Source organism: Ctenocephalides felis, unplaced genomic scaffold (assembly GCF_003426905.1).
Source record: "Ctenocephalides felis isolate EL2017-DRISC unplaced genomic scaffold, ASM342690v1 CF-g0.4_SCAFFOLD_03572, whole genome shotgun sequence".
Lineage (NCBI taxonomy): Eukaryota > Metazoa > Arthropoda > Insecta > Siphonaptera > Pulicidae > Ctenocephalides > Ctenocephalides felis.
The window spans coordinates 10,237,473-10,263,027 of NW_020539726.1; the positions used below are offsets into that span (position 1 = coordinate 10,237,473).

General features: G+C 30.6%; 1 protein-coding gene across 1 annotated transcript in view; it reads right to left on the minus strand.

Annotated features, from left to right (window-relative positions):
• Positions 1–25,555, minus strand: part of LOC113387974 (low-density lipoprotein receptor-related protein 2) — a 335,517-nt gene that overhangs the window by 24,406 nt on the left and 285,556 nt on the right. The window contains exons 2-3 of the mRNA XM_026625380.1: positions 17,305–17,424; positions 3,430–3,561 (exon numbers count right to left, since the gene is read on the minus strand). Coding sequence (XP_026481165.1) covers positions 3,430–3,561; positions 17,305–17,424 — 252 coding nt within the window. The remainder of the gene's footprint in view (positions 1–3,429; positions 3,562–17,304; positions 17,425–25,555) is intronic.

The following is a 25,555-nucleotide window of genomic DNA, read 5'->3' on the forward strand; positions in this document are numbered from 1 at the left end:
ATATTTACAATGGATGATACAGTAGGTTATTAATTCAGTCATTCTACTACCAATCATACACTTATTTTTGAGTAAATATATATATATATATATATATATATATATATAATATATAGTGTGTGTGTGTGTGTCTGTGCATGTATATATATAATATATATTATTTGAGATGATTTTACGCTGTCTCCGTTTCATGCATATTTAACTTCACCTTGACTCGCGGCTAAGTATTGTTTCATGAAAGTTTACGAGCGCATCACTGGCTTTAGGGCGAGGGACTCATTTATGAGTTTTTATACGATGAGCGATTTGCAACATGCGTAAATTCTCATCGTATAAAATAGAACAAAAAAGACAAATTAATTCAACCATTAAACACCATATCTCCTATAGGTAAGTCATTATATGGTAAATAATTTTTTATCAAAACTGTAATTAGAATTAAAACAAGCATTTTTTTCTCATTTTATGGGTAACATGGTCTGGACAAAAAAAAAACGAATCGCGCCTGATGCTAAACTAAATGGTACAAATTGCATTTTAATATATAATATATAAATAACTGTCGAGATATTTTTAATCTTAGGGGTGCCCATGCGTACCAATCGTATCAAAAAGGTACGGAAGTAAAAATTTAAATCGAATTTTTAAAATAGATAAAGTTAGATAAAAAGTAAAATAGATAGAAATATTGCTGGCAAAGAGAACCCCAGGTTACTCTTCTAGGATTTTGTGAAACTTCGCATGGTGAGTTTTTAGTCAAACCGAACGCCTTAGAATATTAAAGACCCATGGGAAGTAGTTTAATTATAAAAATTAATTGAAGTTTTGAAAAATGAGCAATACGTACGCGTACGGTGTTTCCAATTAATATGTCTCGGAACCTCAGTGAATTTAAGCGCTTGCTTCCACTTAATCAACAATAATTAAGCAATTATTTTTATTTGCTTTGGTAAAAGAATAGTTACAGCATCTATTTATCTCTATTTCTTGGTAATATAATCAGTAGATCTTAGGATATATCAATTTAAAAAAGACTGTTACAACAAGCACCTAGCTGCCTGGAGCGTTTTAGGTCCGAATTTTTTTACTGTACCCCTCTGATTTGCATGAATGAGGTTCTTTTTACTCTCAAGTTAAAAAGAGAAAACATTTTGGACTCCGCCGCCACCTTCTGTGGGGGAAATGTAACACCCCTTCTCAGTGGTGTAATTTTATTTGCTCAAAATAACGCCGGATATCGATAAAAGAACTATTTATAAGAGAAAAATATTTCGTAAAGTTTTTCAGAGAAACAAATACTTTTCATGTCAATCTAACTAACATCAGTCTTAAATCAACACTCAAAGAAGTAATATCTAAATTTCATCTAACAAACATAAGTATTAACACAAACTTCAACCAAGTAACATATCATCTATAAATCGTAATATTTAAATATACAACCATTAAACTTATTACGGTCTGATATAGCCATTATCTAAATATATCTGGTCCTTCGAAAATATAAATTAAGTGCAAGTGTAATTTTCAATAGAGTTCGGTAGCATCTCGGTGGATCACGAACTTCTTATACATTTTTGCAATCTATCTTGTAACAACATATTTTTGGTCCATTCGAACCGGTTGGTCAAATAGTGAACAAAGGGGTTGTGCTTTTTAGGGCCAAAAAAGTTAAAAATTCAATAATTAAGATAAAGATGATAAAATATTATTCGCGTTATACTTTCCAAATTTCATGAAAATCGGAGTACAGTAAAAAAAAATCAGAAGTTATACCCTTTTTTCCGCTCCATTTACTGCACTAACTAGAGATTATAAATTCTATCTATATCTCGCCGTTAGCTCTTCTAAATTAATAGACAAGCTTATAAATAATTTTACTTTTAATGTATTTTAAGCTTCATAATTGCATCTGTCCATTGGTAAAAATACCGTTAGCCGACTCCTCTGTACCTCTACCTGTGTAGTATGTCTATGTACCGCGATTCGTCGGTCGCACAACCGGCAATGTTGGCATAGCACGTTATCGCCCGCGGCCATTCAACATCATTGTAATTGGTAATGGTCAAAACAAAAGTATTGTTCGCAGCCGGGTTTATTGTTTAAACATTATTATTCAAACAGTAGATTGTCCAACAATGCCCGGCGACCGTTGTACTCTCTCAACGTGCGTTTTCGTGTTTATGGTTCGGTTCGGCAACGCATTTTAACAAAATAAAATAAAAACAATTCTTTGTTAATCGCAATTCGTGCCAGTCACATTACTAAACTCTTTTACATCATACGATGCACAAAGCGTGATTTTTCTTCGACATGGAGTAATATAATACATGCAATTGTACTTTTAATGAAAGGCATTAATGTTGCAAAAAATTTTAAATTGTAATGCCATAATTGCAACTTAATATTTATGCATTTAAAGAGTTTTTGTCCGTCGAGAAAGCATTGTGAAATAAATATGTACATGTTTAAAATATTTTACAGTTGCGGCGTGCATAACCGTAATGGTAACATGCCTAATTCGCATGTGAAAGAGACCCTGATCCAATTGCGTTACAAGATATTGTGAAAAATTGTATTACAAGAAGAAACTAGCGTGGCGCACATTTTTGAAAAAATTTTACTCGGACAAAATAAGATTTTTAAGAAACTATTTTTGACAAAAATTTACTTTTTTTTTAAAAAAAAAACTTTTTGAAGAAAAATTTATTTTGAAATATTTTGGAAATTCTGAACTTTTTTTCAAAGCAATCGTACTGCTTTAATTGTATAGAAACGTAAGCGCCCATACAATACGGAACGGAACCCATAGGAATGTAAACATAATTTATACTTATTGTTAAAATTTCTATAAAATATCTGATATTTTGATGTGCATATGTCTAATGATCATTTTTGACCGCCAAATGGTACTTTTTTTTACTAGATCTCCGAAACCGCTAGATCTGCCTTCATGAAAATTTGATCAGTTGTTCACCTCGTTAATACAAATAAAATGTTTTTCAAATTATTGAAATCGGATGCTTTGTTCTCGAAAACGGCTGGGCCCGCCTTGGCCAAAAACTAATCAGCACGTGTCCTTATCAATAGGAAGAACGGTTTTTGAATAATCGAAATCGATTGATCCGTGCTCTCGAAATCGTCGACAAAATATTGTATCCGCACCACACACACAGGTATGCCGAAATGTTCCGAAGGCTTTGAAACTTATAGATATATAAAAATATTAATTTTCGATTTTTTTGTGATTATTATAACTTATCCTACGAGAAGTTAAAAATGTGTAATACTGAATATGATTAGAATGGGATATAAGAAGTAATGCCCATAATTTTTTTTTTTTTGAAATTTTTGTAATACGTCAAGTTTTCTAAAAGCATTTTTTAAGATTTCATTTAAAATTTAAAAAAAAAGAAAATAATTTCTTACCGCAATCAGCTTCATCGGTGCCATCGACGCAATCGATGGTCATATCACAGCGATAATGAGGAGGTATGCAGTATGTTTTATTAAACATATATTGACTGCACGTCAGCTGACCCACCTCGCATTCTGGTGGAGCTGCAAAAAATAATAAACAAATGTAATAAAGCATAATATAACTACCACATAGCCTGATGCAGATATAAGTATATATAAATTTGTATTTATGGTATTTACATAGTTTTTTTTTTATAATTTTCCATCACATTTATATTAGAAAGTAATTTAAACACATTTATATTGAATTTTCTATTAGGAGAATTTTAATATATATTCCTGCATAAAATGAAAAAAATAAATTAATGACCAATTAATTGAGATAATTTTATATTTAGCTTTCTTTCAATATTACAACATCAAAGCAGTTTTCTCTATTTGGCACTACATTCTCTACACAACAAAATATTATATTCAGTTACTGTCTATTTCATATAGTTTCTGTAAAAAATATTTTATTTAATGATAAATGATTCATTTTCCTATATTGCTTAGAATATTTTATAATGTAGAAATTTCACAACAACAAGAATATGGTCGCATAAGTATCGACATACAATATTATATTGCTAAGATGGAAAATGACAACCCATAAAGTCTATTGATAGTAGGGGAGACTGGGTACGGCTGTGCCATCTTTTTGAGATCAGCTATAATTTTGTAAATTTACCAATTAGTTGAAAGAAAAGTAAATTATTTGATAATTGAATATTTGTCTACGTGAACATACTAAAATACCGACCTGAAATACGATGGATTAGCCATAAAATCAAAACCTGCAAGAAAAGGGCAAATGTCACAATCGTCCACACCTCCACGATGGTTAAACGAAGTCAACAAAAAATCATTGTGATTTTTGTTCTGGTATTTTTCTTTCCCTTTCTCGTATTTTGTCTTAAGTAAGATTTTTCTTTATCTGTTAAATCCTCATCCAAAAAAGACAAAAAATCGATGTTACAACCATACCTACGAAATTTGTCACAACCGTATCCAACGCATACCTAAAAGCAAATCATCGTTATGACTGAGCTAAATTATCTACGCAAAAACTAATTGCTGGTAATTAACTACTGGAATACAAGTAACAGTTATCGAAAGAAAAATAGAAATTAAAAAAAATACTTATGACTCCTTCAAAATCAGTGTAATTTAGATGTTATTAAGGCTGTCACTACCGTACCCTGGCACAACCGTACTCAGTCTCCCCTACTACGATAAGTAATTTTCACTTTTGTAGAAAGACCATGCACGATTTTATAGAAGGTTCGCATTGTTATAACACCAATTTATGTAAAGATGAACCGAATCTAATGAAATGTGTAGAAAATAATTATGCCTTCAGTATCTATGGAGTTTTACATTCTCAGTAGTTTTACATTCTATATGCATGCTATGTTTTATAAATAATTCAAGAAAAATTGTATTATTTGATAGCTGCATAAAGTTAAATAGATAGCTAAAAGTATTTCATATGTACATATATGCATACATTGATATTTCATATTAGTATTATCCAATTCGTGTAATAACACAAATTTCAACATAGCACTTTAATAAAATAAATACTCCTGCATATCTGCTCCGATACGTTTTTGCCAAAAGCCACAAAGAAATAGATATCCGCATCGAACAAAAATCTCATATTTGTTTAAGTCCCATAAGAAAATACTACATGGCGAGCACAAAGCACGAGATCCATTTATAACATCGTGCGTATTTAAATCAGGGCTGTTGAAAATTCTTTTCCTCGGCTGAGAGAATCAAACAAAAGCAAAGCTAGAAGGGGTTTTGGTCGGTTCGCGACATCCTCGAGAAAAACACAAACAAACGAATAAAAATAACGTTACGGCGCGGATGGAAAATGCGGAATGAATAAAAAAAGCTGAAAATAGGTACGTGTCCTAAATCGTTATACAACAGTTTATATATATATATACTAGCTGACCCGGCAAACGTTGTTTTGCTAAGTAAGGTATATTCTAAACAATTTCTAGAGAATCAAAAATATTTCAAACGAACGATTAGCTGACTACGTTCAGTAAAACTACAGACTTCGTCATTTTAAAAATGTGCTTTTTTTGCTGTCTTTCAAAAATTTGTTATCTAGACCTTTTTACCCTATAGGCGGGGTAACTTGGAACGGCCAGATGGCAAACAGGTTTAATGTCTTATTTTAATTTTAAAGGTATTTTACAAAATAATTACATTTTTAACTAATGCTAAAAAGCTACCAACAGAAGAAAATACTTTTACTATGGATTTTCAAAGATGACCGTTTATCTCCCAATATCAAAGTCATAAGAATCAAGGTTATAGCTGGTTATACATCTTTCTCCCTTCACTTTCAAATAATGTTGTTAAACAATGCTTCAGCTTTACTGGATTTTGACACTTTGGTCGTGAAACTTTTAACCCCGTACCTTCATATATTACTAACCATTCTTTGATAAATTCTGGGAAATTATAACTGGGAATAAGTTATTTAACAAAATGTACATGTAAATGTAAGTAATGATCTTTTTCAGTCTTGGTCGCGGCATTATTATTAAACTTCACTTCACCTTATATATATATATATATATATATATATATATATATATATATAGTCTTGGTCGCGGCATTATTATTAAACTTCACTTCACCTTATATATATATATATATATATATATATATATATATATATAGTCTTGGTCGCGGCATTATTATTAAACTTCACTTCACCTTATATATATATATATATATATATATATATATATATATAGTATCATAGATTGAATAAACTACATGGATAGTTTATAAATAATTAATTCTGAATTAGAATGAAAAACGGGCTCTAAACTACCTCTCTGCCACCAATTACTGAGCCACAGCAACGCGTGGCCGGGCTAGCTAGTATTTTTTTTATATATATAAATATACTATCAATTAAACTGAAAATCGGGATAAAAAGTATCCTAAGTCCTTCTCCTGGCTCTAAACTACCTCCCTGCCAATTTTCATCTAAATCGGTTCAGCCGTTCGTGAGTTATAAGTGTTAGCACATAAAGCGATCCTCTTTTATATATATAGATATATATATATATATATATATATATATATATATATATATATATGAGATTCAGTCTTCAGGGCAATACATCAATTAAAAACTTGTATGACTTTTAAAACATTTATATTGTTTCCATACGTTTCGACACATAGTTTTGTGTCATCCTCAGTGGACTCTAGTTTAAAAACACAGATTAAAACTATTAATTAAAACTAGTTTATAAGAAAGTGGTATGGTGTAAAAACTTACATGTAATTGTAATAATCCTAATTATTTCATGATGATAATTGTTCACAAATGCACGATAAAAAACAATTCTTGTCATTTTAAATCGGAACAATTATATAATTTTGTTTAAAACGAATTTTTTATTGTATAGTACATCTCGCAATTCCGTATTCCGATGCAAGAGTGAAGCCTAAATGTGCACCAATGTGCGCACTACATGTTAAATTTAGGTAGAAGGCACACGAACTGACCAGAGAATTTAAGGTTTGACAACGCGAGGAGGGTACATATAGTAAAATATAAACAGATGACAATTGCGAGGGTGGACATAGTTGGTAGAATTGAGATAAAGATTAAAAGAAAAAGAAAAATTAAAATTAAAATTAATATAAATAAAACGTCGAATCAGGATATGTAATTATTTTAAAGGTATGAATTTCGAAACATTGTTTAAAACTACTTGGTAATTCTCTCACAGTGAAGAAGTATCAACTCTATTGTTTATGCTATTTTTAAAAAGGTGTATGAGACATGATTCTGATAAGCGTCTCTGCGATGTATTCGACCCGTGATATAAAATTATAAAAAAATAATATAAAATATAAATCGTAATATAAAATTATAAAAATTTGGAAAAATCTGGAAGAAGTATCGAAGAAAGATGAAAAAGATGAAACAATCATGATGAATTTTGGGTTAGAATATTAATTATAAAGTATATAAATTTTATCACTAATTTAAAAAGTAGGAAATACTATGCACCTAAACTATACTGATTTTGAAAGGGAGAAAGATGAAGTATGTTTGTTGGAACAAGTTTGCATTATTAACTAAAACAACACATGAAAAAAAGGGAAACGGAGAAGCAATACGACAAGAAATACATTCTGTCTGGTTTGTGGAAGCTAATACTCTGAAAGTAGGGGTGGCGTAAATTTGATCAAGTGCGATGGAACATGCGGTTTCTGGTTCCTCGTAAAATGCGCAGGCGATTGTCACTATTGTAATTATGACAAGATTTCAGTATACTGATATAGAGTTACTGTGATATTTTGACTGATAATTTTTAGTTAACATTTTTGACTGTTTTCAAAGAAGAAATTTTTATTTGCACCAGTCGTGATGTTGACTTATCAATTATAAGAAGGAAAGTAATCCCATAGAACGGTTTATTTCTTGTAACCTTGTTTCAAAAAGTATGTTAAAAGTTTTGCTATTGTTTTTTAACCTATGTTTATGCCTGTCATGATAGTGAATTATCATAGGGTTGTGGACGGTTGTGACACTTGTTCCTTTTTGTATGATTTGTTTTTATGATTAATAAATGCGTCGTATTTAAGGACAGTATTTTAGTATTTGCAGGTAGTTTAGTGTTACAATTACCATTTAATTTAGTTTTCTCCCAGATAACTGGTAAATTAACAAAATTATTGCTAAAAATATTTTCCAAAAACTAGTATAAGTGAAGGCAAATTGATATAAATAAATGTAATATAATAAATGAAACAAATCGAACTTCAGCCATTTAGCTGAAAACAGTAACACTTCAAGCCATTTTTCTATACAATTAGACTATTAGTTCAATATTGGTTTATAGAAAAATATTAGTTATGATAAAGCTGTATTGGATTCCGCTTTTACAGAGCTTTTTAACCAAGCACCTGTATCTAGTTTATTAGATTTTAGAAAATTGCTTTAAATCTATTTAACCAAAACTAATTCAAAAGTTATTAATAAAGAAAACAAATTAGATTGAAATTATATAGAAACCCATAAATACATAATTCGATATTATATTTATATTTCATCTGTCCCATACAATTACACCGAACAAGTGAACAAAATCAATAATTTTAAATATTTATAAGGTCGATATGATACGACATGTGAACTTTCTTTAGGTCACCTGTAAAATACAGTTCTATGTGTCACTCCATTATCTATTTTAATCAATAGATTGACAAAATATGTCTGCTCTGGGTTTTACTCCCACGGTTTTTTGACTATTTCTGATTAGGTGATCTATTTTGTCCTTTGTACAGTTTTCAGAAAAGATTCAATAAATGTTATGAAAAGATATTTTTTTTATTCAATAATATATTTACAACTGTCCTACATAGACATGAAAAGATAAATAACAGAATGACTACGATTACGTATCATCAATTACAAACTTTTATATAATGTTTACTAAAACCGAGCGAATATATATAAATTTATATTAAAAAAAACTTTTAAAATCAAAAGTTTGATTTTAGAGTATCGTAAAATAATAATATAAACCATATAATAGATTAGAAAAGTTTTTTGAAGCACCCTGCATAAAATATAAGTACGTAGGACGAAAATAATAATAAAGAGAATAAATATAAGACATGAGTATTGTTGGCAAAGTTCCTTGCTTCGTTGTTATACAAGACTTACACCAAATTTATAACCAGAAGTTGAATGTATAAATCGACTTGTTATTTAGTTAATATATTTCACGATATTTTTACCTCTATTGTAAAACTGGAAAATATGTTCGAATAATTTTATATATAGGGTAGAGCAAGACACAAAGATCCAATTTGACTTTGAGCAATTATATTGACAAAACTAAACTAATTGTACCACAATAAATAACACATATCAAACAAACAACTATCTAATTATGTTCACTACAGCTCCCATCTAATTCATAATTGTAGAATATTTGTTGTTTTTGTTGGTTTTCAAAAATTTGTCACCTGGTCTTTTTAACTTCATAGGGCGGGTAAAATAGGACAGTCATGGGCTGAACAGATCCAATGTCTTTAATTTGTATTGAAGATTATTGTTTTATTTGTATTATTAATTTTGAAGGAATTTTACTAAATAATAGTTACATTATTCAACCAATGCAAAATATAAATTCTATGAGTAATTTTTTTTACAATTTTTTTTTTCATCAGCAGAGTTAAAATAATTATTTATTTAATTTCTCTTTTGCAAAATTGCTTCCATTAACTTAATTTACTTTTTCTATATTTTATTGTTTACAACACCTTTGGTTCAAAGGTTAAGTTGGCCCTTTTCATCCCACCCACATAAAAGCTTATATAAAAGTTTTATATAAAAAACTATTGAATCTAACTTAAATATTACATACATTTTATAAAACAATTAAAAAACGTATACTTAAAAATTATATTAAGGTCTCGTAAACTAAAAAAAGTGCTCACAACTAAAAAAGCTAACGACGACAGATCCATAAATGTTACAAATTTTCTCCTGATAGCGAAGTCGCAAGAATCAAGGAGATGACTTCTCTCTACTTTCAAATATTGTTGTTAAAAATTGTTCTTAAATTGTTTTTGAGATATGGGTGGTGAACCTGATTATTCGTGGACCTTTAAGCCCTGCTTAACGCACATAAAGAAAAGAATAGTGACCTTGGAAAATTTGCTGGATCTATATTTATCTTTTCAAATTGGGCTCGCCCGTAGGTAAGCGGTTAAGAGCGATGGTACCTGAATCAGAGGTCCCGGGTTCGATACCCACTTCGAGCAGCCTGTTGTCAGGCAGTAGTGACAACGGTTTTCACTTGGAAATATAGATAGCAATATGTTTCCAAGCAAAAATAGCCCTCACCCGGCATTGCTGCACCAATAAAAATACTCGCCCTATTACAGAAATTGTAATAATAATATATCATATAGAAATGTGACAACTGATTGGACTGCCATCTGTCAAACAGACTAGTATTAAGTCAAATCAGCACAACAGCATATAGGACTATTGGGTTCTTCTGATTGCTGTTCAAAAATAAAAAAAAAATCTTTTCAAATTCTCTGTGTTTTTAAACAAAATTCTGCCTCTTTAGTACATGATACTTACAACAACATTATCAATTTTTTAGAAAATAATTCTTCAAATTTTTCATTTTTTGTTTTTTTTTTTAATTTTTAGATTTCTTATTTTTCAGGTTTTCTTTATTAAGAAGTTTCTGATTATTTTTGTATTGAATTTTCTATTTACGGCGTGAAACTAATCAATACGTTTAAAATATCTATCGTGTCCAACCTTTATAAAAACACAAAATATTTTGATGAGAAAGTTGCTAATGTCTCTTATTATGTTAAGAATGATCTCTGAAACCAACTTTAGGAAACTTAAGTAAAATATAAGTTCAAAATTTCCCCTCTGCAAGAAAAAGACAGTCATGCATCCTTATAATCTGCTTTGTATATCTTCATTATGGCGTTATAAGATCGCGAGGTGAATTTTGCAAGCGAAGCAAATTTAAATACTTTATCACTCACTTTTGGTCCTAACAAAACATATGTAGCAAAAGTACAAGAGTGTATGCTTTAGCGTGCGAAATAGGGTTAGGTTCCATCCGCGCTCGTGGGGAAACTCATTCATGTATAAATCGGAAATTCATGGGATTACAATATTTGCGTAGGTATGTGTACAGGCATTTCGATACCGAATATGTTATCGACGGCGAGCTGATACTGCCGATATTACTCAAGAGGTAAGAACAATTCGTTATTAACTTCTTTTGGATCCCAGAAAATCCCGATTTTAAAGTTAAGATTTTCTGGCCCCACGGACAATAAATGTGAGGGCTCAGCTAAATTTTTGAAGTAAAACTTTATTTGCTCTTGATGAGATCATTTCTATACGGGTCGATTGTGATTAGCCGTCGTGTATGTGAATAGAGATCTATCGTTGTATAAGTACCGATATCAACAAGGAAATCGGCATAGATAAATAAACATTTTAAGGTTACATCGTTACAAAATGCCTGAATCAAAAGAATATTTTACCTTGTTCCTTAAAAATAATAAAACAAATTAAACATTGATTAGAAATTATTTCTATATTATTCTAATTTCTATGAATCTTTGAAGTTATTAAAATAGAAAATATTTTTAGGCAAGACAGATATTACAACTGTTCAAAGAATAAGATTATATCGCCAGTGAAACAGCAAAAAAAAATACAAGCAGTCAATAAATGTATGGTAATTTTAATTACATGAAGTTCTTCAAACACAATTACATGATGAGTGAAGTTTCGAAAACAATATTTGTTTAGGCGTTGTTCATCATAATCGACTGTGTGTATCATGATCAATATATAGCATATCATTTTTTTTACCAATATATAATTTGACTATCAATAATAATAATAATAATACTCAGAAGCAAGCGATCTCTGCTCTAAGATATGCTCCTAATTAGATCATACATAAAAATAAAAATTTGATAACGGCGCACGAAAAAATTTGAAAATTCGTTCATAATTAAATAGCTAGAATCAGCATCTATTCTAACGAATTAGCTATAAGGTTATAGCGCTCCAACCATCATCAAACTTAAAAGAACCAAACTCAATAAGTTATGTGAATAAATATTATTAGTTAGATTATATTCAGATTTAAGTTAATTTATAGGAAATATAATTTTGGGTGATTTTTATATATTAACTCATATGTTGTAACTACTATATAATGATGTAATGTTTACTGCAGGGCAGCATCTTAAAAACAATTAGAATTAAAAGTATCATCGTAATTGTTAAATGTTTTAATAAAATTCTGCAAAATTCTCCTTCAGACAGTAAAAAAGTTATTACAAAAATTTATTAACAAAAGGCACATAAAAACATAGCAATTATTTAATTTTATTTGAAATATTGTAGTTTGTATTTCAAACTATTGTTAATGAACACAATTCACATTTGAAAATAAACATTCTTAAGAATTAATACAGTAGTACTGATTATTAATTACAATATTTAAATGGAGTGTTAGAAGAATGTTTTGATTTAATTTCAGATTTGAAATATTTGATAACATGAAAGGAAAATACTGAAAACGAGAATACCAGTTTCCTGAAATGTAATGTGTAGAATTTCTTATTTAGCAGAATTGTTGCTATTCCAAATTAGAGTATTTTAAATTTAACAAATTCATTAATGTCAATAATAAATGATGTAAATAGAAGTTTGTCTTAAGGCGCATCGACTTCAAATAAAGATTGAGATTTAGGTATTTAGATAAAACAATGAATTTTTTATTTCGAAAATAAAATTTGACATGAAAATTTTAATTGACTTGTTTGAAACAAACGTGTTTGTATGTTTCAAGAGCGCAGCCTTTTTTTCTTTTTTATGGGAAAAGAAATTACTGGAATTATGAAAGGAGATAATAAGACTGGAAATCTCTCTTCCAACTAATTTTACACTATTGTTGGTAGTTATAAGAACATATGGAAGGCCCTGTATTATTTCATTAAATCTAGTAATATAAAATTTTAAATATTGCATGATAATTGTAATTGAAAATAGCTAATGCACTTGTCTACAAAGTCAATAATAATATACTCGTATAAAAAAAACCTTTTCATTTGATGCCGCCGCTTCGTCGACATAATACGTATTACATTTGCAATGTACGAGTGGAAAGAGATAGAGCTTGATAGAGCTTTTATTATAATAGAGATCGCGATCTTGAAGAATATATTAAAATATTACGGTCTAACGGAAAGTGGTTTAGTTTGAAAAAAATCGTCAAAGTTTGAGAAATGAGCAGCGCTTTTAAAAGCGCATTTACGTTTTCTGAAAAATTTTGACATTTAAAAAACTATTTGAAGATGTACATCGGGGCCTACGACAAATAGTTTAATTTTAAATATTCATCAATGAACCATATCAAAATACGTCATAATTCCATTTCTTATTGATTAAGTCATGTTGGGCAGTTTATGTAAAAAGCTTTAAGGAAACATGTCACACTTAGTTGAATCTAGACGCAAAGTTAATGATATAATATATCACAAAAAAGCAGACAATTCAGCAATATTATGCAAATATGATATTTAGACAAAATTGTTTGTCTATTTGTCTAAATGTCTTTAAATGAACATAATTGGATTCACATAAATGCCTAAATTATTTTCGACGTGCTCCCATTCTTTTAATCAAAGTTAGGTGCGTTCATACATTGAATATGGAGAAATGTATCCATTTAAATATAAACGGTTTCCGAAGAGCCAAGTATCGAATAAGCAAAAGCCCGCTTATAGGTTTGAAAATAACATGGTGCGGCGGTTCAACCGCAAGGTTTGCGGAATGACCATTGTGAAATGCTGGTAATACAGGATTTTCAGATCATTTTTCTATGATCCGATTATGTACTCATAGAAAAAATACTCTTATCTTATTTTCTCTATGATATCCTGAAATCAATGCTATTATATAGAGCTTGCCATTGTAGAACTACAATTCAAATACAAATGCGAAGTATAATTTCATACTCGCGAATTTCAAGATTATATTCAAAATGTAAATATTTGGTGTTAAAACAAGGATCATCTATCTCAGGCTTATTTTCTTATGTTTTCACTATAAAAGTATTGCGTTATTTAATGAATATAGAAGCTAGTGGTGCATGGAATCGTGCCTTAGGGCAAAGTACTGGAACTTCCCGTACCAGAATTAAATATTCGAGCAAAAAATAATAATAAATCAATAAATATTGATCAATGATTAATAACAATTATTTTAAATATTCTTGAAGACATAATTATAATTACTAGATATATTTATTTGTTCATATAATATGCAGTGACGATCTTATAGCACGAAACACTTAAAAATGTTTACAATAAGAAGACATGTCGAATGAATCCATCTGAGGATATATTTCTTATAATTACAATAACGCAAATGAAATATATACATTTCTAAACTGAATTGTGAATTTTAAATTTTTATTTAAAGAGTAAAACTATGTTTATCCCGTATTTACTCTGTATCTCCGAAACCGTTCATTTCGTCAATACAAGTAAAATGTTTTTTGAATCATTCAAATCGGGCGCTTCGTTCTCTCAAAAACTGAATTACCGTTTTAAACACTTTTTGCTTCGTATTTTCCAAACAGCTGAACCTGCCAAATCTAATCAACATGTCTTCCGATCAATAGAAATCGAATGTAATTTGAATCATCAAATCGGTTGATCCGTGTGCCTATCATCCATTTTTTCTAATAATAAGGTATGCCAAAATGTTCAGAAACCTTTGAAACGCAAAGATATACAAAAATTTTCATTTTCGATTTTTTGCGGTTACTATAACTTACCCTACGGAAAGTTAATAATTACATGTCATAAATTTTTGAAAATTAGTTTCCAAGTAATGAAAGATAGCTTAGCGAGCGACAAAGAAAATTGGATACTTGAATCACAATTTAATTGAAAAACATAATGATAAAATAATTACTTAGTCCTTGCTTTAAATTAAATTTATGATTCAAAATTGAGTTGTAAAATTTTATTATACCTATAGATCAACAGCATTTTATTCAATTTAGTGCCCCAGTACGTTTACATATGAAATCACCTAAAATTTATTGTGAAAGTATGCGAAATAACTTAAGAGTAATGTAAATTTTTCATATTCACACGCTTGGCTATGATTTACAATGTAAATATATTTCAACATTTAAAATAAGCAAGTATTCGTTTTCTAGTGAAAAGCAATTTTGCATCCCCGGAGTACCTATCGATCATATTCACTATGATGTATATCCAATGCAAGATTACACACGATATATAATCATGTCGATAAAGTGCTGTCAAAATTTCAGATACAAACAAGAATTTTAAACAGAATACACCATCTCTATAATACATAGAAAGTAATTTATAGGTACATATATGCCATATACGTAATACCCTTATAAATATTAGCTTGGGGTTAATTTAATCCTTGAAATTGCTTTGGGAAGCAATCTAGTGGACATTGTTATCTTAAATGGAGCCAGTCGTTTCATTTTTGCAAAAAATGTGTTTAGCCAATCGTCATTATCATTATCAATTTTGTCATTATCATTATCACATATACAAGGTGTTCCAGAATTCAAAGAAGTGGTTTCCAACCAAAAATTGTTGGGCTTTCCTTAATTTTTTTTAACAATTTCAATAATAAAAATATGCATAAAAACTTTATATAATTTCAAAAGCTTTCGTTTTTTTCGAAAATAGTATTGTGAAAACTTCCCGTAGAGTAAGTTATAGTAATCGCAAAATAATCGAAAATGAAAATTTTGATATATCTTCACGTTTTAAAGGTTTCTGAACAATTTGCATACCTTTGAAAAAATGGATGTATCGAAATCGTCGACGATTTCGGTAACACGGTTCAACCGATTGCGATTATTTAAAAAACATTCAATTGCTGTTGATAAGGAGACGTGCCGATTAGTTTTTGACATAAGCAGGTCTAGCCGTTTGAAGATACGGGCCAAAAGTGCCACAAACGGTAACTCAATTTTTAAGAGAACAGAGCGTCCGATTTTAATAATTTAAATAACATTTTACTTGTATTGATAAGACGCAGAATTGATCAAATTTTCATGAAGGCAAGTTTAGTGGTTTCGGAGATCTAGTGAAAAAAGTAAAAAATGCCATTTGGCGCTCAAAAATGATCATTAGACATATGCACATCAAATTATCAAATATTTTAATAATGCGTATCAGTTTTCTTTACATTTCTATAGGTTCCGTTCCGTCATTTGTCCATTAAACGTCATTTGTCCATTAAACAGCGAGGCGGCGCTTACGCGCTTCGATATTTCATCCTCATGTAGTTAAAGCAGTACGATTGCTTTGAAAAAAAGTTCAGAATTTTCAAAATATTTCAAAATAAAGAAAACATTTTTTAAAAAAAATAAGTTTTTATCAAAAATGTATAGTTTTTCAAAAATGTAATTTTTTCATAATAAATTTTTTTCAAAAATGTTAATCTTTTTAAAAAAATAATTGTTGGTACGAGAAGTTCCAGCAATTTGTGTTAAGGCACGATGCTATGCGCCCCACTAGTTCTGTTTTTATTTTTTTACTGTTTTTTTTCTATTATAAAATTATTATGTATTTTACAATTTTGAATACTGATAAAATGCCAACATTTGACAAAACTTCCAAACTTTTTTTAAAAGGGTGCCTCTCAAAATAAACCGATTTTAAAGAATTTTAATTCCTAGCCCAACAAAAATCTTAATTCTTGAAAACTTGGGGCAATTGTGTCATTAATTTTGACTGTGATCCTAGAAATGTTATTCTCGATTACGCTTCCTAAGTTTTAAGAACCACTAATAATAAAAAAATAATTACAATAACCAAAAAATAGTCACAATTTCACCAAAGCTATAGCTTGCACTTAACGATGATAGTCTTGACGTTATGGTCAATATATTATCACCCCGTTTTGGCTTGACGTTGCGTTCTGGTACACCCTGTATATATATCAAATTTACAGCGAATAAAGATTTAAAAATAATTTGAAGAGTGAAATATAAATGTTTGATGATTTAAAGGTAGAGAAAACATAGAAAACAAGAGATAGTGTAAAAAGACTAAAGTTTGGACAGAAAGGTTAGAAAAATCAAAGACATCAAACAAATACATGAAACAAAGTTCAAGACATCAAACAAAAAGAAAGACAAAAGCATAGATTATATAAACTATAAAAAGCACATATTCATGAAATATTTACAATATTATTTATAAAATACTCACGGCATGATTGGAATTCGTCCTCGCCCTTTTCACAATCCTTCTGGTAGTTGCAAACCCACAGCGACGGGATACATTTGCCTTCCGGGCAGCGGAACATCCCAGCCGCACATGATACCTCGCCTGAAAATACGAATAAAACATAAAGATTAAATTTACTACCATCGACCATAAGGAACAATTTGAGATGTAATGTTTGTCAATACAAGGGATGATATTTGTATAAAAAGAATCGATTCTATTTATTCCTGTGTTAAAAAGAATTCTGATATTTATTGGCAACTCAGTATCAACGCATTTTTATTTAGATCAACCATGCCAGCCATCGTATCAATTTCAGAAAATACTTTGCTATTTGGTAAAGTAGGATTAATAATTTAAATCGAAATTGTTCTTTATTCTTATTGAATTTTCATACAAAATAATATTAGAATGATTTACCACCTACAGAATTGAGTTACATTGTATTTATTAAAACTTTAATAATATGACGAACTAAACACACTAATATTTTGGTATGAAGCTATAAGATTTATGAACAGACAATTTTTTTTTGAAAAATTGTAAAACTTCAATAACAGTCATTTTACCGTATAAAAATTAGTTTTTGATTAGAAAATCTGATTTGCTAATTTTATGTTTATCGACGTTTTACGTCATTCTGCATCGATGGCAAATCATCAATCAATTTCTTATAATTAGAAGTACAATATAATGTATTAAATAAATTTAATCAACACAATTACAGAAATTATACCTGAGTTTGAAAGCTACCAACCGAAGTTCGAAAATAGAATTGATTAGTTTTTAGTGCAAGAGAAAACTTTAATTTCGAATTAAACATTTGAGTATTAGAACATTTGAGAATAACATATGAGCCGCTCAGTGCACACATTGACTAACTCCACTTTTTGAAAAAAACTGAGATATTAGTGGGAAAGAACTTGGTATAATCATAACTTTTTATGATTATAATAATTTTGCAAAAGAATAAAAATTGCCACTGTGAAACGAAAATTTTTTTTGACCACTGAATCCATAAGTCATTTATTTCAGAAGACATTTTGATTAACTTTATTCGGTAGTGTATATGTTCTGGTTGGGTTGGATTTCGGGTTTCAATTTCATGAATTACGAATAAGAACAAAGAACTGTAGGGTGTTGTGGGTCTCAGTAAAAGTAACCATCACAGGGTGTCCAGAAAATTGGCTTAAAATGCGCTGAATTTAAAATAGAAAGGTCCAAACCCAACGATATACAATTTAAGTGTGACTACAATGAAGATCCGAATTTTAAAAAAAAGTTTAAAGTTTAAAAAAAGTTGAAAACTTGATTAACTCCACAAGTCATATCAAAACTTTAACTTTAATGAAAATTATTTTCTCACTATTAATAGTTATAAATCTTATATACCGTTACATGTAAGCTATATATGTATTTATACGTTCTAAAATATATTTTTCAATTTATATTATAACAGGAATTTTTAAAAGCAATATACATTACTTTATCGCTTTTCTCCACTTTCTGACTTTCGGAGTTAGTCACTGTGTGCACTGAACGTCTCATATATAAAACAAACAACCATCAAACTATGTTCAGTAAAATTCTCAGTTAATTCATCATTGTAGAATTGTGTTTTTTCTTGCTATTTTTCAAAAATTTGTCACCTAGTCTCTTTTACCCAATAGGCGGTGTAACAAGGGACAGCCAAGTGGCAAATAGATCCAAAGTTTTGTTTTTATTTTTGAACTTTACAAAATAATAGCTACAATGTGCAACCAATACAAAATATGAATTCTTGTTAATATTTTCTTGAAAATAATATTCATGAGCACATTTTTTACAGAAATAACAATGTGTATAAACTTGATCCGGTTTTTGTTAGAAATATTCATCAGCAGAACTATTAATTGGAATATCTATTCATTTAATTTATCTGTTGTGAAATTGCTTTTATTACCGGAATTTACATTTTTATTTTCCCGTTTTAATTATTTACCGCCAGGGTGAAGGTTCAGTTAGTCCTTTTTACCCACCTAGATGTAGGATTTTACAAAGATTCCACAAAACATCTGTTGAATCTAATTTCAAAATGACTATACATTTTATCTTAAGAAACAATTAAATGAGTTATACTTAAAAAATTAAAATAAAAAGATTTACAAACATGGTCCTCATCTCCTGATAGCCAGGATGCATAAATTACGGCAATAGCTAGTTATACATCTTTTTTCTTCTACTTTCAAATATTGTCGGTCAAAAATTCCTAAATTTAATTTGGATATTGGTGGGTACTGTTGGGTTAAGTTGTAATTAATTAAGTTGATTATTTACACATGTCACTAACACCTAGTTTTAAGTTCGTGTCACAGAGATAAAATTTGGATTAAAATTGAATAAAATGCAACTAGCAATAGATTGAAATAGATTAATAATCATCTCATGTAATATTTTTCATAACCAATTTCGTTGAACAAATATAGCTTTTAAATTTGATTTTTGTCGATTTTTAAAGCATACGTATTCATGTTCGAATACAATTTTTTTCACAACCATTCATTTCAATTAAAACTTGAAAAAGAAATCTATTCTATGGAAAAGCGTCGGTACAATTTGGCTCTATTATTCATTTCGTGGGTGGCGAAGACAATGATTGTGTTTACTCTATCGCGCAATAACTAACCCTAAACAACGCCTTAGAACGAGCTCGAAGGGTCGTGCCGTAAAAGAAGAAATGGCGCAAAGCAATAAGCAATGATTTTGTAAGAGCTTCAAGCAGAGATGCCGGTAATGGACTAGAAGGAAAACGACCTACTTGATTTGAAAATACTGCCGCCACCCGAGATGGTCCTCGGAGATATGAATACTGAGTTGATACGGTTAAGAATAATGGTTATTATTGGAAATTATTATAGCGATGAAATAATTTCATATTTCCATAAAATCAGATGAATATTATATGATGAAAATGTTAATTAGTAGTGCGTGGCATCGTGCCTTAAGGAAAATTGCTGGAACTTTCCGTACCGTGCTTGCAAATAAATTATTATAAATACTGTAACATTCATTATTCATATTTTATAAGCAAAATATAGGAGCTTATAAATTGGACGACGATAGTTCTATATATTTATATGAAAAAAAAAACAAAAGCGGAGTTAGAATGGAGGTACTTATCTCATAATTATAAGAATTATATAAACTGAATTGCAAAGTTAAAATTATATATTTCAAGTATATTAAGTGAGCAATATAATAAATATTAAAATTCAAATCATTTTTGATATTTAAAAAAATACATTTTTTTTAAATTTTGAAATAAGAAAAGTCTTCACCAAAAACTAATCGTTTCTTCACAAGCAAAAATAATTTTAAAATCATTCGAATCATATGCTTTGTTCTCCCAAAAAACAGCCATTTCTTACACTTTTAGCTGCTTATCTCTGAAACGGCTGGGCCTGTCTTTTCCAAAACCTAATAACCATATATTCTCATCACTACGAATTTAATGTTTTTTGAATCATTCAAATTGGAGTCTCAGTTCTTTTAAGATCTTTTTTTTTTTTTTTATTTTATTTTTATTCTGCAATCTATAAAAATAATTATATTTAGCAGAGAATGCTGACAAGTGTTTACAATTGGTTGTTTACAAATTAGTACATACGCCCAGTGGTGTATCTACTATAGTTAATATATAAAAAAGAAAAAACTAAAGACAAATATAGAGAAAAAAAAAATATAAATATAAAAATAAACTATAATAAATCTCGAGGTATTTTCCTTTTGAGCCTGGTCGGCTGGCCTTCCTGGTATAAGTTGCATGCTAGTTGGTTTGGATGTGCGTCAATTCTATTCTTATAATTACAGGCAAACATTGATATATGTTCTTGAATTGTAAGATCTTGATTTCCAATTTCAGCATCGACTGAAAAAACGACTGAACCGACCATTTCCAAAAACTAATCAGCACTAATCTTCATAAATAGGAATCGAATGCATTTTGAATCATTCAAATCGGTTGAGCGGTGCTCCCGTAAACGTCGATGAAAAATTGCATCCATACACACACATCCATTGTTTATAATATATGCCAAAATGCTCAGAAGCCTTTGAAACGTAAAGATATGCAAACATTTTCATTCTAGACCTTATCCTACCCTACTGGAAGTTAAAAATTAAATATTAAATTGGAAAGTATTATTGATAACAGGCAAAATATGATTTAAAACTAATTTACTAAAATGATGTACGAAATATTACAGCATTCATTACTTGGTTCGCTTTAATTATAAGAGTTTAATCAAAATAGGTGTGTAGAGATGGGTAACAACTCCTAACTCGTAGTGAATCCGAGCGGAGTTGTCTCACAGGATTTGTCATATCAGACTTCTCTAAACTGGTACTAAATCTGTTAACATGTGCAGATATTTGCTTGAGATTTTTTACTAATGCAAAGATTTGAGTCGAAAGAAGTGGTCTTTTTCTCGTCTCACAGCCAGTTTTAGAACTTTCCAGATATATAATGTCTCAAAATAATGCTATTTTGTATTCTATATTTTGTCAATTTGAAATTTGTACGCATATTGAAATGCATAAAATAGTAATTATTATAATAAAATAAGCAAAAATGTTTGAAGTATTTGTAAACTAATTCCAAAGTCCTAATAAATCACACTAGAGACCACATTTGTGTTAAGTATTATGTTTCAAATATGTCGAAGTTGTGGAGTTGTGGAGTTGTTAAGTGGATATAACTCCTCTCTAAAGCAGAGTTCGGATATGATAAGCCCATCTTTAGGTGTAAGTGACATTTACCTGGAAGAAATTCGGAAAAACTTTCCAATGTGTGTAAATAATCGACTTAATCAATAAGAATTCAGATTTTAAAATTGTGGCGATATTTAATTAATTTGGCGTTGAATTACTAACAAGGAGAACTTCTGGTTTACTCTTCTGGGATTTTGATGAAACTTCGCATGGGAATAGAGTTGATAGTCAATCCAAACAGTTTGAAATATTATTAGCTTATGAAAAGTGGTTTGATCATGAAAATTAATTAAAGTTTCCGTTTTTCCGTGTTCCGTATTTATGCCTTGATAGTTCAACCAGCATAAATAAAGCGCATACAATATACGTAATGAACTTATTTAAATTTAATATTTAATTTATTTAAAAGCTAGCTATAATATTTCATATGAAATATTTTATTATCATAATGAAAAATATGAGAATAAGTTCTTACTCATTGTTTAGTGACTTTGATACGAGACTTCAAAGTCACTTCATACTTTATTATTAAAACACAAAAAATAATTAATTTTAACGCAATAAAAATATAGCTGCGGACATTTCAATTTGAAGTGCTAAAAGCTGCTCCACAGTTTTATTATATCTCTGGATGGAAAAATGAAAAATATGAAAAGTGTTATATGTCGTCGACATGAGTCATTCCAAAACAATTCAGAAGCAGCTTATGCGGATTCCGTGTCCGTTTTTATAGTTTTGTTTTGCGGAAAACTAGTTTCTGCAAACTCAGTAATATAAAATCCGCTCATAGATCCAATATAAGTATCAAGTCGTGTTAGCTGCATAAATGTATCCCGCTAAAGAATAATACAATTCGAAAGCAGAATTATTCCATGCGAGCTGGAAAACTTTTGCTGAAGCTCCGAGTATTATCGTTTGCATCATATGTGTATTTTTTCAATTCAAAGACTATATATTTCAGTATATAAAAGTATGTACATTGCACTTTATAACATGGGTTTTTTACCCGAAGGTATTGTATCCTTCATTGGATTTGATTTTACAAACAATAATTAATTCAAAATATATAAATAAATTAATATTTGTGTGACAAAAAAAGAGGAATGAAAATGTATCCCCCAAAAAAAATCACATAGCACTATTTATAATAACACATAATAACACAAAAAGAAGAAAAACATAATAAAAATTTATTCATTCTGAGGGAGAAAATTTGTATCGAGCCAATTTACGTTTACTGCTATGGGTCAATCAGTATATATTTTGGCATGGCGTGATTGCCATACCAAATATCGTCTCTTGTGTATTGGCCGAGGCCCGCGATGTTAATATTAGGATGATCCCCACATTTTAGGTAAAAATTTTTAGTAAGCTTTTTCATGTAGTCAAGTATTGTCGGTACGTCAGTCTGTTTGTGTATGTATTTTGAAGAGTAGTAATGTCTAGTCAGTGGGTCCCTTATTTTGTTAAGTACTATTCGTAGTGTCTTATTTTGTAATGTCTGTAGTTTCTGTAAGTTAGTCTTAGTCGTCGCGTTCCATGCAGGAGCGGCGTATGTCAGTAGTGGTCTTATTAGTGTCAAGTAAAGCGTCCGCTTGTTTTGCACGCTTAGCGGGCTGTTCTGGTTCAAGAGAGGTCTCAGTAGATTCAACATCCCGTAAGCCTGTCCAATTTTTGTATTAATATGTTTTGTGAAGCTGAGTCTATGGTCCAGGGTCACACCAAGATATTTGACATCCTTCGACCACTCAACTTCACAGTCCAATACTTTAATTTTGTCCAAGTCAGTCAGTCTAGTCATGGCATTTCGGCTTTTTGTAAATAAAATTGCCTCCGTCTTTTGCGGATTGATTTTGATCTGCCATTTGTCAGTATATTCGATCAGCTTGTCTATGTGTGTCTGTATCTTTGTAGTCAGTAGCGTCGGTGATCGTGATGATTTGTATATGGCAGTGTCGTCAGCAAACGTCAGTAACGTTGTGTCGGCGTCAGTGGGTATGTCGTGAATGTAGACGTTAAACAAGGACGGTCCCAGGATCGAGCCCTGCGGTACTCCCGCCGTCACTTGTTTAACCGTCGAAAGTCCGTTGTCTACTTGTACAGTGAAGTTACGGTCTGAGAGGTATGAGTGTAAAGTTCTCGTTATGTACGGTGGAAAGTTGAGTTGGATAAGTTTATGTAAAAGTCCGTCCATCCAGATGGTGTCAAACGCCTTCTCAAAGTCGAGTAACACCAATCCGGTATGGTTTCGTCTGTTGAAGTTGAGTACTGTATTTTCTATGAGTTTTGTCAGTGGGTGTAGTGTAGAGTGTCGTTCTTTGAATCCGTATTGTGTGTCAGGTATAATTTTGTTGTGTCTTATGTGTTTGTTAAGTCTTTTGAGTAGTACCTTTTCGGCTACCTTACTCATTGTGTTGAGGAGGCTGATCGGTCTGTAGTTCTGTGGCATGTCTGGCTGTTTCCTTGGCTTCACTATTGGAAATATGATGGAGGTTTTCCAAGAAGCGGGGAAGCAGCCTTTTGTCATTAGTCTATTTATTATGCGCGTAAGTAAAATGTAGGCGTTCGTCGGCAGTTGTTTAAGTATTATGTTTTGTAGTCCGTCCGGTCCTGGTGCTTTCCTGTTCGGTAATTTTTTAACTATTGTCTTTATTTCGGAAACTGTGGCAGGGTCTATTCGTAAGTCTTTGTCCCTGTGGAGGTCAGTGAAGTTTTGAATTGTCTCGTGTACGTCTTGTTTCAGGTCTGCGTTTGACATATTGGCATTTTGTTTATGGATGTTCTCAAAGTTTTTTGCCAATATTTCCGCCTTGTCTGCTGGTGTCGTTGCGTAATTGTTGTCTGTTAATTTGAGTGGAGGTATGGATGTTGGTTTCTGCGTCAGTCTTTTTGCTGTCTGCCAGATTTTGTGTGGGTCAGTATTTAAGTTCTCGAGTCTTTTGGTCCAAGTGTTGTTTCGGTGGTCACGTATATCATTGGAAATAATTTTGGTCAGTCTGTTCACATGTTCCTTGAGTAGTCTGTCACCGGTACGCTGCCACAGTTTCTTTGTGTGATTTTTAAGTTGTATTTTCAATAAAATGTGTTCTGGCAAGTCGTTGTCTGGTGTTGTTCTTGAGTCTAGTGTCGGTATAGTCTGTTGTACGGCGTCTGTGATTGTCAGTGTAAGGTGTGTTACAGCCTCCTCAATGTCTGCGTTGGTATCGATTGGCATTGTGTGTCGTGTGTTGTCTGTGATGATGTCTCTGAAAATTGGCCAGTTGGCTCTGGTGTAATCTAAAAATTTGCGTTTGGGAGTCTGGTCGACGTCTAGTCTGTCTGAAATGGTCATGAAAACTGGATTATGGTCGGAGTTAAAAAGTGTTCTTGTTATGGGTTCGGATGTTACGTGTAGATTTTTTGTCAATGCCAAATCGATCGTGCTGTGATGGTGTGTCTGTACGGTGGCGTATCTGGTCGGCGTGTCAGGATAGTGTAGTTGTGC